The following is a 16,261-nucleotide window of genomic DNA, read 5'->3' on the forward strand; positions in this document are numbered from 1 at the left end:
GAAAATTATTTCAAAGAAAAAACCAGATTTGGTGGATGAAGATCTTCAGCTCCGAACTCCCAAAAATGGGTTTTTTCAGAAATGCAAATTCATTGGCAAATGAGATCAACAAGTAAAAAGTAATTCCACTTCCTATTCTTTTTAAGACAGGAAAGATTCACACCATTTAGAAGGATGGGTTTCTTCGGAGACTTCTTCCGATAAATTAGGTTGATGTTCAACTCATAAATCGGTTCATAGTTCATAGAGCAATGAATACTGAAATTGGAAACAGTAGAAATTCGCATTAAAAAATATGATCAAAGAAGCAAACCAATCAGAAATTTGTTGTTCACATTCCCATTATTAGTTGATCAATTAAGATTACAACATACAAAAAGTCTTCAGAAGGTAAATCTTTCTGTCACAGTTCACTGAATTAATTTGCATAAATAAGAAAAACAGTTAAAACTGTATTTTTACAAAAACAAAACAAAAAAACATGTATGCCCTACTTGACTGGTGCATGAGCTGAGCGTTTCCTTTCCCAAATCTTCCGAGTGTGGGACAGTATTAAGACACTACCAATTTTGATTCTCCAATGCCCAGTGGCAAGACCGATTGACGCACAAAAAAGAAGAAACTGTAACCATTACACAGCCCTGCAGCGACAACTACCATATGTTCAGATTCTTTAGAAACCGAGAATACCTCTAGCCAAAGATCGAGATGTTGTCCTCCTCGTACCCCTTCGACTACTCCTCAAAGGAGTCAAATAAAATCGCAAAAGTCCACTATCCAAGTTTCCTGGTGATGAGTAATGAACACTTTGGCTCCGACCAAACAAGAATTCTTTCTTCTTCTTTTGAAGATCGGGCTTAAGCCTCAGCATTTCACCGGAGCTAATATTTTTGCTTCTAACTGAACTCTGTTGCCTTCTGACAGAACCTGTATTACTCCCAGGGAGTGGGAGTTTCACTTTACTCTCTGCTCCTATAGATTCAACATTTTTTTCCTTATGAGATTCTTGCCAAGACTCAGATAAGGACCTTTCCAAGACATTCTCGCGTTTGTGAATCAAATCCCTCAAGGGGCTGGTTATATTCTTATTCCAGACCTTACTCCACCCATGATTTCTCCTCCTAATCTTAGGTATTGGGAGATCTTGACGTGCCTCCTCATATTGGTCTTCCCCATTAGGCTCTCCTATACATCCAACAGAAACAGCCTTCTCTTCATAAGAAGTCGTAGTGCTAGTTTTGTACATATCCTTCGTATCAGTGGACAGCCTAGATTCATCCATTGTTGCACCCTCAGGCAAACTCCTCCTGCTGTAGAATATTGAAGAATTTGGATCTTCCTCTATTCCCATAAAGGTGGGTGCAAATGTCTTACCCATCATGACCCCATCCCATGAATGCCGTGGATCCTCCCAGTGGACCTTACATGAATCACAGGAACTCTTTTGGTCACAAGAATGTCGAAAATTCTGGTTTGTTTCAGATTGGTTCACACTCAGACTTCCATGATAATGCTTATCCTGCATCAAGTGTTTCGTGCAAGCACTTAACAACCTCCATCTCAATAATTTTCTTGAGAAGGTCGAACCTGACCAAAAAGACCCACCTCTATACTTTGAGTTTTCATTCTCCATGGAAGCTCTCTTCTCCACATTTACACTATTGACATTAAGATCTAAGCGGCAAGCTTGAGTTTCCATAGACACGTTAGCTCCAGGTCTGCTTTCAGTTTCACCGACTCTATCACTCTGAGGTGCATCTGGCTCCTGACAGAACCTTACTGTGGAATTAATGACAGACACCCTTCCAACACTTTTATGCTCATTTTCGTTTTCGGTTAATTTAAGATCAATAACAGAATTTTCCACCTTACAGATGTTTGAGGAACACTCACTATCCAAACTATCATCCAATTGAAATAGAGACAAAAGAGTTCTCCTTACCCGGATATCACTAGAATCCCTTTGCAGTTCAGGAGCGACTACATTGCAGTCTGCCGGCTTCTGCAGGTCACCAAATCTGGGTTTTGGGCTCCTCTGTACTGAATCAACACTAGCTAATCTTTCGACTAAGCAAGAAGAGCAGAAGCCGGTAAAAATCTGTGAAGGGTGTTTCCCACACCGGGTTAAACTGCTACTGCCCAGATTCATCTTCCCGGCGACGAGCCCTCCTGCTGCATTAGTTGAATTTCAAATACGTTCTAAAGAGCCTGAAAAATCGCAAAATTGATAAGAAACAGAAGTGAAAACCGTTCCTCCACTATAGATCCCCATGGCTCGACCAGGAGAAGCATATAGAAAACAAATAAGTCCTCCGGAACAGAAGGAGAACACTACTTCGGATTATAAATGCAACCCAAGCGGCCGCTTACTTCAGCAAGAAGACATGAGCGTCTATGTGCCAACGAATTCAAGCTCAGAAACCTGTGAAACTTCAGAGAAAGCTTCCTGTCACCCAACTTCCTCCACAATCATTCCTTGCATTTCCACTCTAAACCCGATAAATCCCAACCACCCACTTTCGTGTAATCCGCAGAAAAACCATCAAAGCCCGGAGCCAAAGTTGACTTCAACAAACAAGAACATACCAAACGCCTGCAAACTCTTACTTCTCCACTTTTCAGTAGAATGCCAGATACACCACTCCAAGTGGTTAAAAGTAGCCGAATGTCTACTCCCACCAGTTTCCAACGACTAAAAAATCCGATTTCTACAGAGATTTCAGCAGGAAGTCGATCTTTCCAGTTCCAGTTCAAAAAATAAGTATAGCAAATCAATGTCCAAGAACACTACAAACAAGTGCTTTTCTTTTTCTATCAAAACCCTAGTCTCGGCGTTTTAGGTAATAATCTCTGGTTTCAAATCGTCGCAAGAACCTAAAACCTCTGCAATTCGGTCGTGCTAGAAGTAGAAGAAAAGCCCTAAATTCTTTAGAGGCCGGAGGATGCTACAACGGAGAAATAGAGATAATATGTTGGAAAGACATTTTTACCCTCATCATTGTCTAAATTTACGTTTAAGTCCTCTTTTCTTGTTATATTGATATCATGTTAAATTGGGTCCATAATTTATTATAAAATAATTAATTAAATTAAAAATTTTATTTTCCTAACTGATAATTTTAAGATATTTATATTTATTAATCCATATAAAATTATAATTAAAAAATATAAACCCATATTTAATCATCAAATTCCTTTTCCAAAATTCCTCCCATTATAAGAATATTTACGTTTTTTACCCTTTATATCGCTTCTTTATTACCATATGCCTTCTATGAAATGAGATTATGCCTCTTTATTTTGTTAATTTATTTTATTTTTAAGGAAATTTAAATTAAATCATTTTATAAATTTGTGGAAAGTAAATAGTTTGGGGATTTTTTTACATGAAATTAAGTATAAATATTAATAAAAAATATTAATTACTTTTAATTTCATTTTTGTTTTTTTAATGAGTTAATTGATGATTAAAATCGTCCGAGTCTATAAAATCTATAGAGAAGGTGAAAATGGTAATTTAATAGAATTTGGCGGCTAGAAGTTTCCTGCCGCGTACGGACACCCTTTTGCTTTTCCCGGCTTCGCTTTTCGACTTTTCTTTCACTTTGAATGCTTTGAAGGAAAAAGTCAACTCAATTATCTCATCAATCAATCATGAGCATCAACTAATGAGAATTTCATTTCTTCGGAATTTTAATTCCCGGGCCCAAATCGTACGCGTGGAAAGTTGTGGTGGACCCTCGCAGCACCTTTTTAAGTGGTTAGTCTTAATCACCACAAAGACTTGGTCCATGACTTTGATGACCGATTAATGGGCTGGACTTGGTAAAAGGTGCACCCTGTTTTTGACTGGTCAATTTTTTTTTTGACAATGTGACTCGCTCAAGTTGACTCAGGTTCGGAATAGGACTGAGTCAAATATGGGGTGTGGGTGGGTGGTGATGTTGGACTCAACCCTAACTCAGGCAAAGTCCATCCACGAGACTCACTCAATTTGACTGAAAAAAATAGTTCTAGTGAAAATATCATGGAATATATAACAATTCAAGGCATAGTAAGGTAACAAATAATAATGAGAAATTTATAATTCTTTAATTGATAAATTGTTTTATTGAAAATTAGTAAACTTTCTTGTATTTGTTTTTAATTATTGTTTATTTATAATTTCTTATCGAACCGATAGGAAACTCTCTTTTTTTCATATCTAGCAAGGGACATACCAATTAAGGATTATCTAAGCTCAGCCCGACATTTTTTAGACATGGTAATGGTAGTTGAAGGATCACTAAGAAGTATTTTGTTACCTAATTCGATTATCCAAAATCTAATTTTTTTAGTCACTCGGAGCAGGTAAAAAATATTTTATTACTTATTTAGTAATTTTTTTGTGGGGTAAATAGGAGAATAAATAATATTTTAATTATAATAAAAATCTAGATAAATTTTTTAAAAATAAAAATAAGATTTAAAAAATATATAGCTTGTCGAAATATAAATTAAACATGAATTTTACTTATTTTTTAGTAAACATTCTCTTGATCAAGATATAATTGATTGTAACATTTTTAGTCTTGTGTATGGAGAAGTTAAGTAATAAAATTATTTCTATATTTATTTTAAGTAATTAGTTATATTTTAAATGAATAAATAGAATGACTGTTTCATACTAAAGCATATTCACCAAATAAAATTTTCCACCTTGCAAAATTTCTAGAGGTGGAAGGCCATTGCCCTCCTCCTTCTACCATCAGAAGGGGGAAGAGGGGCTCCCCCTTCCCTCCAGTCAACTTGAAGGGGGACAAGGGGGCCATCATTGGTCTTAAAATCTCCACTATAGTGGTTTTGATGATAACAAATATTTTAGTCTAATTGTGTATGTTGAAGGATTTTTTAAGTCCAACAAAAACATAAGAAAAGTGATTGACAAGATTGATTTTCAAATATAGAGACTATTCAAACAAAGTGTTCATCTTCTTTTTGACTACTTGAATGTCCCCCAAGTCATTTTCTATCAAAATAGTACCATCCACATAGATGGCCATGGTGATTAACCCACATTAGTATGTTCACAAACACTGAATGATCAACTACACACCACTTAAAGGTAAAGCATATAACCACAACATTAAATTTGTCAAACTAAGCTCTCATAGATTGTCTAAGCCTATAATAGATTTTTCAAAGTGTGCATACCTTCTCGCCCTCAACCACAAATTTGAGTAGTTGTTTCATGTAGACTTACTCAAGTAAATTACTATTAAGGAAGACATTCTTGACATCCAATTAAACTACTTGAAATTTGTAACTGTAGAAATAAGAATGGGTATCGAGTTAAGCTTAACAACTAGTAAAAACGTTTCATCATAATCCATACCATAAGATTATGTATAATCACTTTCTATTAGCCATATTGTGTTTGATGGTAAAAACCCATCTACAACCAATTGCCTTTTATGGCAAAGAGGATAGGTCCCAAGTTTGATTGGTATGTATGACTTCTATCTCCTCTACCATTGCTACCCTCCGCCTGGATGTTCAAGCACTTCTGCATAAGATTGGGGAATAACCACCGAGGATAAGGCTACTATAAAGGAGCAACAACTAGAAGATACTTGGTGAATGGAAACAAAGTTGTTATTGGGGTGAGAGATGGATGATGACAGGTGCACGCATAGGAAGCCTAGCAACTGTCTAGAAACAAAGTTCTTAATAGGGTGGACGATGACAAGTGCAAGTACAAGAAGCATAACATATACCAATAGGTCTATCATCATATTGGGGTCCAAAAATAATAGGTGAGATATAAACATTTCTAACTTCAAGAGTATTCACAGACTGAATGGGGGACTCGTTGGGCAGCGAAGCAATTTTTTCAAATGATACCTTGAGTTGTGAGTCTTGTAGTGGTTGGGCTAGTGGCACCAAAGGTCTCAAATGGAAAAAGTAGTAGGGGAGCGTGGTGGAAATTTATCAGAATAAAAAGGTTAATCTTCAACAAAGCTAACATCATTAGAAATAAAGTTTTTTTTTTTTTTTTTGTGGTAGGATAACAACATATATTGCCTTTTTGAGTTCATGACTAACCCACGAAAATGCACTTGAATGGTCGATAATCCAGTTTAGCCCGACGAGGAGATGAATCATGAACAAAGCACACATATCCAAAAACCCTAGGTAATAGTGGGATAATATGATCATTATGGAAAAATGCTAACTATAGAGTACTACTATGAAACACATTGGAAGACATATGTTGAAACTTAAGATTCCATGATGTATAATCACAATAGAAGGGGGATTAAGGGGTGAGAAGAAAAAGAAGAGTTGTGGAGAGAAAATTTTAGGAGGAGAAGAGGAAGAGTGAAAAATTTGGAGAAAAGAGGAGGAAGAATAGGGTAATGGACTTTTTTCAAACCCTCCCCCTTGAGTTGTATTTATAGATATCAAAAGTATTAATATTATAAGAATACCCTTCACCCTAGTAAGAATGAATAACAGACATAAATCATAAACTAATTATATCAGTGTCACCTGTATGAGATGACCCTTTATTTACCATTATGCCATCACTGTGTGATCTTGTGCCCCTTTTCCTTGGTTTGTGGGCTTGAGCCCATCTTCCACACACTTGGACATGTGGGCCTTCCTTGGTCATGTAGGCTTGGACCCATCTTCCAACAACATCTAAATAATGAGATAATAAGTTGTGAGAATAGCATAAGGCCAATAAAAATGTTGGACTTGCATGGTAAGTAATAAGGCATATGGTACTTTTACTAGATGTTTATTTTTTCTTTCAATAACTTCGTTTTAGTGAGGAGTATAAACACAAGAACTCTAATGGATAATGCCTTGTTGAGTACCAAAAAAAAACTGGAAATAAAATGAGAGATACTCTTGTGCATTATCAAAATCTAACAACTTTAACTTTTTGAGATAAATTGAGCAACAACAATAGAACAAAAGAATTTTAAAATAGATATCATTTCAAATTGTTCTTTCATGAGAAACAACTATATAACTCAGGTATAATCATCCAAAAAATATAAAATACAACACTTGTAATTGGTGCTCAAACATCTAAGTGTACCAGTGAAAATAGTTTTAACTGGATTATCGGAATGAGAAGGAAAAGATGTTACATGATGTTTACTCAATTGACACATTTCACAAGGTAAACTAGAAATAAACTTCAATGAAGTAACCAAGGTTTGTGCCATTGTAAAGATTGTTGACATGGAGTTGTCATGGCTGATGTAATTTTGTTATCTAAATAATAAATTCCTCCTTACTCATGGCCTCTACCAAACACTTACGTGGTCTATAAGTCCTAAAACACACAATAAGAGGAAAATAAAGGTACACAACAACCAAGTTTCGTAGTTAATTAACTTACAAACAAGAGGCTTAATGGAAATTTAGGCACATAAAAATATTAGAAAGAGATTGGGATGTTGATGGATGGACGAATCCAATGGCTTGACCTAGATGTGAATTTCATTGGCAATTGATACAAACCAATCATTAGAGTAAGAAGATAAGAAGGATAAGTGGCCAATTTTGTCCAGTCAAATGTTCTAAAGCTTTGGAGTCAATACTCCAAGGAGAGTAACTAGAGAAAGGAAAATAATTTGTATATATTTTAGCAATTATGGCAAGAAAAGTAGTGAAAGTTGAGCTCAACATACTCTTGATTTTTTGTAGGGCTTCATAGTCCTCTTCAATAAGGACTTGTTTACCCGTTGAAGAATCTTAAAGGTTATCATACTTTGTCTCACTTGTTGAAGCTTGATTAGTCATGACCCACTTAGTTGTTCCATGAAGCTTCCAACACGTTTCATCTATTTGATTGTTTTGGCAATAGTGGGTGAAGTATCTCTTCTGTGATAGAAGTACCACCAACACTTCTATCCCTACCTCAGCCTTAGCCACCTCTACTTTTCTTGAGTACCGTTACTATTGTCTCTTCTTTGAGAAAACATAGTCAAAATCTATGTGTAAGACTGAAGGCTCTAAAGATGTACCGGGAAAACACAACATTGTTGCAAAGATATCATCACATGAAGGTTTGCCTATCAAGCTAAGAATTTGACTTAGAGACCTCCAAATATGGTTTTAAATTTGTAAGGAAAATTAAAAATACCAAGGCCTCTCTTTGTTGTTCTTGAACTACAATGACTGTTTAACAAGGTTGGGTTATCTTCCACTCTTGGATCAACCATCTAAATCGAGCAAAAAACATATAGATTATCCCCTTGCTTGGTATTAAACATTGTCAGGAAGATATCTTAATTTTTTTGCAAGTTGTCAAAACTAAAATACAACTTGGAACGTGTGTCCCTGATACTGTTTGGTATTAAACATTATTAGCAACCTGTTCTTCTATACCATTAATCAACTAAGTAATAATTGTAGTATCCTCCTTAAGCTTCTTTTTTGTAAGAAGCATCTTCTATGTCCACAATAGGTGCTGCCTTAGTTATGTGCTAAGCAAGATTCCTAATAATTAAGAATCTCTTAATTGAGAGAGACCAAGACAAATAATTTGACAAACCTTTGAGAGGGATAGTAATTATTTAAAAAAAAATCAAAATTTCAAGCATATTGATTGGGTTATTTTCATCTGTACTCAACAACAGTAGTGAATAATAAGTCTCCAAATAACATTGATGATCGATCACTATAAAAAATGTAGGATAGATCAGGCAAAGAGCTATACAGAGATCCTAAAATATAAAAGGTGACTGAGGGATTTTAAAAGGTATGATCGATCATGGTGACAATGATTGATTAATTATATAGAATATCATGAATAGATTTTAAAATGTATAATTGATCATGAATAAAATGATTAATCAATCATACTTATAGGTTTGATAAGGTTAAAAATTTGATTTTTAACCTTAAGAAGCAAAATGAAAAACAATAGACTAGAAGGGATTTCAAAACTCGTAAAGGGTTAAGAATTTTTTTTTTTGCATAAGCAAGAAGTAGTGACATAGCAATCAAGCATATGATCCTAGTAAATTGATAAAGTTTCAAAGTTTTCAATCTAGAGGTAGAAAAAATAACAAATTGAGAAGTTAGATGTGGCTTCTAATAAGCTCAAAATAATCTTTAGACTAGAAGAAGTGAAGAGCAACCAAAATAGCTTATCTGGGTTGTGTGGCCATGAAAAATGGATCGGCATGATAGTAATTTTTGCAATAGGTTACCCCATTAAGTAGTAACAAAAGAACCTTGGAATTCTTGGTCTGATACTATTTTAAAGTTCATCTTTCTGTCATGCCCCCTTACGTTTTTTGTATGTTGAACTTCAATTTATAGTATGCAGACGAGAAAAAGGTCTTTCTTTTGTTCTGCTTATCCTTGTTGTATTCACTAACTTCGTTGAGCAGTATGGCTCTTTGCAACTACTCAACTTTTAATGCCTCCCATATTTATTCTCCTCATATTTCTCGTCTCAGTTATCTTCCTCTCTTCCTTGTGTCGTACAATGTTCCTCCAATTCTCAGCCACTTGAAAACCTCGCCATCAATCCATCTCTAATAATTGAGTCCCTAACAACTTTTACTTTGATTATTGTCGCCAATATAGGTCCCGCCTTCAACATCCTTGGCTATGCAATTGATGGAATAGCCCAAAAATTAATGCACACAAATAGGAGTTAGGAAGACGAGGAGGATACCTATTTTGAGTTGGATTTCAATGACCAAAGAAGAAATACAAAAGAAATCAAGGATCATTCCTACTTTGAGTAGGACTTAATCTATTCAACCATAGAAGCCACAAGAGAAAACTTCTTTTTGACGCAAACAACACTCACCAATATTCATCGAATATTTTGTTCCAAGTAGTTGTCTTCATATCTGTTGCTTCTCCTTATTTTGAACCTTCGTCACCCTTCTCATGTTAAAAGCTCCATGCTTCCTTCAACATCTTCAAGACTGGTGGGCATAAAGTATACCAACAAGCAATTGTTTTTATTTCTTTTGGACGATGGTGTTATTGAGTGGCCTTGAGTCTCAACCACGTCTTTGTGCATGGAATTCCATGGTATGTTGGAGGAGACAAAAGAACGACATACTCTAAGCAACTGGTGTCACATGGTTTTTATTTTTTTATTGTTTGCTTATTCCGGCTCTTGAAGTAGCTCTCATGTTGCCAAGAATCAAGTCTAAGTTAGCGTTGGCAACAATAATTACTCTCCAAGTCTGGCAAAATTTCTTTCCTTGTCCTCTTGGCCTTCAGACTTTACTCGTTCCATATCCTATGGAAAGGTGTCATGTTTCTTTCTCTATCTTCTTCTTATCAATGGGTTCTTTATTTCCTCATTGTCATCTCCAAAAATTATGCCTACCTCCCTAAAAAATCTTAAACTTCGTACTTGGTCCAACTTATTTGTTGAGTTCTTTTGCTTATACCGTCTTAGTCTCCCGCTTATTTTTTTCTCAAAAAAAAGTCACATAATTATTGATTTGATAAAGCAAGTCCTTATTATTTTCTTTAGAAACTGAGCTTTGGAAGTAGATTGTTGTATAGTCACCTCTTTTTGTTCGAAGTTTCTAAAGTCAGTTTTGGAAATAGCGTGTTGCATAGTCGATTCCTTCCGATTAAAGTATGATTGTTTTGTCATTGTTTTCCTTTAGTATATCTTCACTTTATCATTTTTATCACTTAGAGCAATGTCTTGACTCACTACCTACAAAGTATAGGACTGCGTCCAACATCCAACGTGAGTCAAATAATTTTATTCTTCACCCAAGAGATGATTTCTTGAGCTACCCTTAAAAAGTGAGTATCTTTCTATGCCTAAAATTAGGCCTTTTCTGCTTTTGAAATTGAGTGAAGTTTTTTAGACTATGACTATTTTGACTGTATATGGAGTTTTATCAGAAAACTAGGAGTGTATTTATTTTGTCCAATTTGGGTCTCTATGTTCTTTTTTTATCCCCAATTTTAGGAGGTGAAGTAGAAGAAGAGTTACAAAGAAAAAAATATTTTATTTCATGTGACAAGAATAATCAAGGGGAGAATAAAATATGAACATTTTGCATCTATGAAAAAAATTTCAGTCAAAGAAGATTGAAAACCATAAATCTTTTTTCTTGCAAGCTAAAGTTATAAGCTCTAGCTAGAGGGGGAGCGTTGGAGAGTAAGTAAGGAAGAATCTTATATGACTCTCATAGAAATCTTGAAGAACAATAATTTTTTTTCTTGCAAATTAAAGTTATAAACTCTAGCTTGAGAGTGAGTGTCGAATACTAGGTGTGGAAGAGTCTTACATGACTCTCATTGGAAAAAGTCTCACGGAGCAATAATTTTATATGGTGGAATCTTACAAGAGTCCCATAGGAGGAAGTCTCACATGAATGTCTCACTAAAGAGAAGTTTTAGTTATTTTAATTTTTTTTATGTTCAGTTGTTTAATTATTATAGGACTTATCTATAAGAGTTAATTTTGAATGTAACTGGGAAATGGGCAATTTGATTGTAATCCAATTCTTTTTATTTTTCCTCTATTTTCTTCTGTAGAAATTTAGCTAAATCAAAGGATGTACCTCATATATTTAGCTACTGAATTTGTGCCTAGTTGAGACGGAGGATGAAGTCATGGTGTGGCCAGACACCAAGACCGAAGACTGTGCAAGTTCAGTGCACAACAACAGTAGCGACGGCCAAGGCCAAGTGCAATGACACGGCCCAGGGGGGCGCACGCATATGGCTGGCCCGACATCAGCTGCAGAGGAATAAGACGCACTTGAGTTGGCTAGATGAATGGTCAAACAACAAGACATGCAACGGCCCCAACAACCAGCCAAGACAGAAACCATATTCGCATTAGATGCGCGCACAACCCAAGCGGAAGTCGCATCCGCGTTTGAGGTTGCCAAGGGAGAAATGCATGCACGACAAAGAGGTTGCGTGCATGCTCGCGCAATGCACGGATGGAACGCACAAGGGGTTGCCGAAGGTAAGATGCGTGCACGGCGTGGAAGCAACACACGCGCGCATAGCATGGTAGCAGCACAAAGCTGCACACGCACGAGCGCACTTGTCCAGGCAGCAGTGCATCCGTCCGAGTTATGCAGAACTATGATTATGGTTTCGTTGCAAAATCTGGGAACTTACCCTTTTCGAGTGGGACCTGTCATAGGTGACTCAGATCCGACCCCCTAAGGCATCTAGGACTGTTTTATGGCATGGCCTAAGGGCTGAGTTGGCGAGGCCTAAGGGCTGAGTTGGCGGCCAAGTGTCTAAAGCCCCAAAAACGGAACTGAGTCAAAGAGGCAGATTTGATAAGGAAGGATTTTTGCTCTCAATGGACGGAAGCATGAGAGAATGATCAAATCAAGGAGATTTGATAAGGGTGGAGCAAATCAAGGGATTTGGATAAGAAGGATCAAATCAGGGAAGATCTTCGCTCTCATTGGACGGAAGCATGAGAAAAAAGAGGGGTCGAAACCTATAAATACCATGGCTGACGACCCTTATATTCATTCACCATATCTTGGATAGCTTGTAAAGCATAGACGTGAGGGAGAGTTTTTGTAGAGTGTTGGCCTTCCACCTTGGACAACCACTCCTTGTAATCTTTCTAGCATTAATACAAGGTTACTTTCTCTCCCCATTTCATTGTCTTTCTAACTTTTCATTGTTCGTACTTCATTTGAGAGGAAGGAGTTTGCAACGTTGATATAAGGGACGAGAGGTTGTACTACTTTTGACGGATTTAAGGTAGGCCTTCACAGGAGTTGGAGTTACGCTACCCTAATCGAGTTTAGGCTCGTCTGACCCCATGACAAACTGGTATTAGTTCGTTCGTTGCAATCTATGGCTTCAACAAGTGGGGAAGACGCTTCAAGAGCAAGACAATCGGTAAGTGACTTCAAAAACCGATTTCTTTCCCTTGAAGATCGTCTTTCTGGTCTTATGTGCCTCCAAGCGACTTAGGAGGACCTTCTGTCCAGAAAAGTCGAGGAGGGCATTAGGCGAGCATTGGAAGAAAGATATCCAAGCCCAGAATGGCTCTATGGCTTGGAAGAAGTCATGAACAAAATAAGATCGAACAAAGAAAGCCCAAAGGCTTGTTACAGCCTTTGCCCATTTCAAAACGGTTGTGGGAGTCTATTTCAATGGACTTCATTTTTGGGGTGTGCAAGAAAGACGGGCTAGGGTCTATCATGGTAGTGGTGGACCAGTTTACAAAGTGCGAAACATTCGTAACAGTGCCAAGTGATTGTACAACAGAGAAGGTTGTTTGAGCATTCATGGCACATGTGGTGAAGCACTGGGGCATGCTGTTATGTTCTTAGGTTAAGTACCTATGTCTTCCTCTCCTGTCAAGCCGGTCTATTGGGTAGTATGCTAGGTGCTTAACATTTGGTATTAGAGCTAGCGCTACATTGCGGGTTCGATTCCTGTGTGCTGCAAGCGGCGTGTGGAGGTGTGTAGCCCTGGGTGGAGGGGCTACCAGAGTGTGTTCCCGCACCACGGGCCATCGCTATAAGCGGAAGGGGTGACCTGAGTGTGTTCCCGCACATTAGGGTCGTCGCTAGAGTAGGTCGTCTCCAGTGTAGGCCGTCGTGGGCATCGGCCTCACGACAGTGGGTGTGATGTTATGGTCCAGGGTTAAGTACCTATGTTTTCCGCTCCTGACAGGTCGGTCTATTGGGTAGTATTGGCTAGGTGCTTAACATGTGCCCACAATGATCATAAGTGATCAAGACCCCAAGTTCATAGGAAAATTCTGGACCGAGTTATATAACTATTGGGAACTACTCTAAATTTTTTCACTAGTTTTCATCCTCATACTAACGGGCAAATGAAGCGCATAAAGACCGAGAGGAGCGCCAAAGGGGCAAGCCCCTGAGGATGCAATACTTGGCAAAGTGGCAAGGTCAACCGGAATGCGAGGCAATATGGTAAGACGCTCATGAGTTAAGGCAGTTCAAAAAGGAGGTGGCCCACTATCGCCAGGGGACGCAGACGAGGGCGTCTGCCTTATGGTGGTGGGAGTATGAGACGGAGGATGAAGTCATGGTGTGGCAAGACACCAAGGCCAAAGACTGTACAAGTCCAGTGCACAACAACAATAACGACAGCCAAGGCCAAGTGCAAGTCCAGTGCACAACAACAGCAGTGACGGCCAGTGCCAAGTGCAATGGCATGGCCCAGAGGGGTGCACGCATATGGCCTGCCCGACATCAGCTACAGAGAAAGAAGACACACTTGAGTTGGCTAGATGGATGGCCAAGCAACAAGATGTGCAACGGCCCCAACAGCCGGCCAAGACAGAAACCATATTCGCAATAGATGCGCGCACGACCCAAGCAGAAGGCGCATCTGCGTTTGAGGTTGCCAAGGGAGAAATACGCGCACGGCACAGAGGCAGTGCGTGGATGGAACACACAAGGGGTTATCAAAGGTAAGATGCGCGTGAGGCGCGGAAGCAGCACACGCACGCGCGCACTTGTCCAGGTAGTAGTGCAACCGTCCAAGTTATGCAAAACTATGATTATGGTTTCGTGGCAAAATCTAGGAACTTACCCTTTTCGAGTGGGACCCGTCATGGGCCACTCAGATCCGACCCCTAATGCATCTAAGACTCTTTTATGGCATGGCCTAAGGCCTGAGTTGGCGAGGCCTAAGGGCTGAGTTGGTGGCCAAGTGTATAAAGGCCCAAAAACGGAACTGAGTCAAAGAGGCAGATTTGATAAGGAAAGATCTTTGCTCTCATTGGACGGAAGCATGAGAGAATGATCAATTCAAGGAGATTTGATAAGGGTGGAGCAAATTAAGGGATTTGGATAAGAAGGATCAAATCAGGGAGGATCTTTGCTCTCATTGGACGGAAGCATGAGCGAAGGATCAAATCAAGGAGATTTGATAAGGGAGGATCTTTGCTCTCATTGGACGAGAGCATGAGAGAAAGGAGGGGTCGAAACCTATAAACACCATGGTTGATGACCCTTGTATTCATTCACCATATCTTGGATAGCTTGTAAAGCATAGACGTGAGGGAGAGTTTTTGTAGAGTGTTGGCCTTCTACCTTGGACGACCACTCCTTGTAATCTTTCTAGCATTAATACAAGGTTACTTTCTCTTCCCATTTCATTGTCTTTCTACCTTTTCATTGTTCGTACTTCACTTGAGAGGAAGGAGTTTGCAACATTGATTTAAGGGACAAGAGGTTGTACTACCTTTGACGGATTTAAGGTAGGCTATCACGGGAGTTGGAGTTCCGCTAGCCTAATCAAGTTTAGGCTCGTCTGACCCTATGACACTAGTACTTTGAAATCATCCTTTAGTATATCATGTTGAGTTTGAATCATGAATAGTTCTCATGTTGAGTTGACCTTTCTATATGACTAACTCAATAAACTTTTTATTTTAAAATCTCTGTGTGTGTATGCATGTCTCACCGTTGAATATCTATGCACTTATTTTCAAATCACCCATTATTCAACAAGTTAAGTTGAGGTTTAATTTTAGTGATCCCTCCATTGAGACATAATATTTGAGTTGCTTTTTCAAATTAGTCTTTAGTTTTTCACAAAGAGTATCATACTTTAAAATCAATTGTCTGGGATTTAAGTTAAACTTCTATCACTTGTTGGAAAGACACGTAATAGCGTTATTTATTATTTAGTACTTATATTGTAAAGTTTACCTATTGAGAAGCATTATATATGCTGAGATGTAAGCTAGTAACCTTTGTAACCATTCTCTCAAGTAGGGGAACTGGACCCGATCCGAATACCCTAGGTTCAAGTTTCTAGTTTCACCTTGTACGTTGGGGACAGGACAGGGAAAAACCCTCTAGGTTTTGGGTAAAAAATGGGTTTTCCCAAACTCGACCCGAACCTGACCCATGGACAAGACATGGATATAAAGCGAGGTTGGGATGAGCCAAGGGTGGGTTGAGCTTATGGTAACAAGGCTGGGATGGGTCGGGTTTAAGTCGGGTTCATAAGGTTGCTTCTTGAGGCTTTTCTCTTTCATCTCCATTGGAAAAATCTATGTCTGATTGGACGAGATTCAATAAATTGGGCGATCCAATACACACAATACATTTGTTCTTTCATGTCTGTTTCAACTATGTTAGTCCCATGGAACAACTTTCTTCGTATAACACTGTTTTCTTCTTTTCTCTTTTGGCATCATTTGTGCTAGTCATTCAAACTTCTAGGCCAATGGACTCTATTAGAGATTTTTAAATCTCCTACCGATCAAACATATGGCTTTATTATGTCCAAA

At 38.1% G+C, this 16,261-nt stretch overlaps 1 protein-coding gene across 1 annotated transcript; it reads right to left on the bottom strand.

Moving 5' to 3' along the window:
• Window positions 1–342: 342 nt before the first annotated feature.
• On the bottom strand, window positions 343–2,842 carry LOC137939296 (protein OCTOPUS-like). The gene has a single exon (XM_068784565.1). It carries the CDS (start codon window positions 2,147–2,149, stop codon window positions 674–676), a length of 1,476 nt encoding a protein of 491 aa, XP_068640666.1. The 5' UTR covers window positions 2,150–2,842; the 3' UTR covers window positions 343–673.
• Window positions 2,843–16,261: the final 13,419 nt, after the last annotated feature.

This window comes from Aristolochia californica, unplaced genomic scaffold (assembly GCF_029961685.1).
Source record: "Aristolochia californica isolate CCGP_79_NKW_82.1479 unplaced genomic scaffold, dmAriCali1.0.hap1 SCAF_8, whole genome shotgun sequence".
Classification (NCBI taxonomy): domain Eukaryota; kingdom Viridiplantae; phylum Streptophyta; class Magnoliopsida; order Piperales; family Aristolochiaceae; genus Aristolochia; species Aristolochia californica.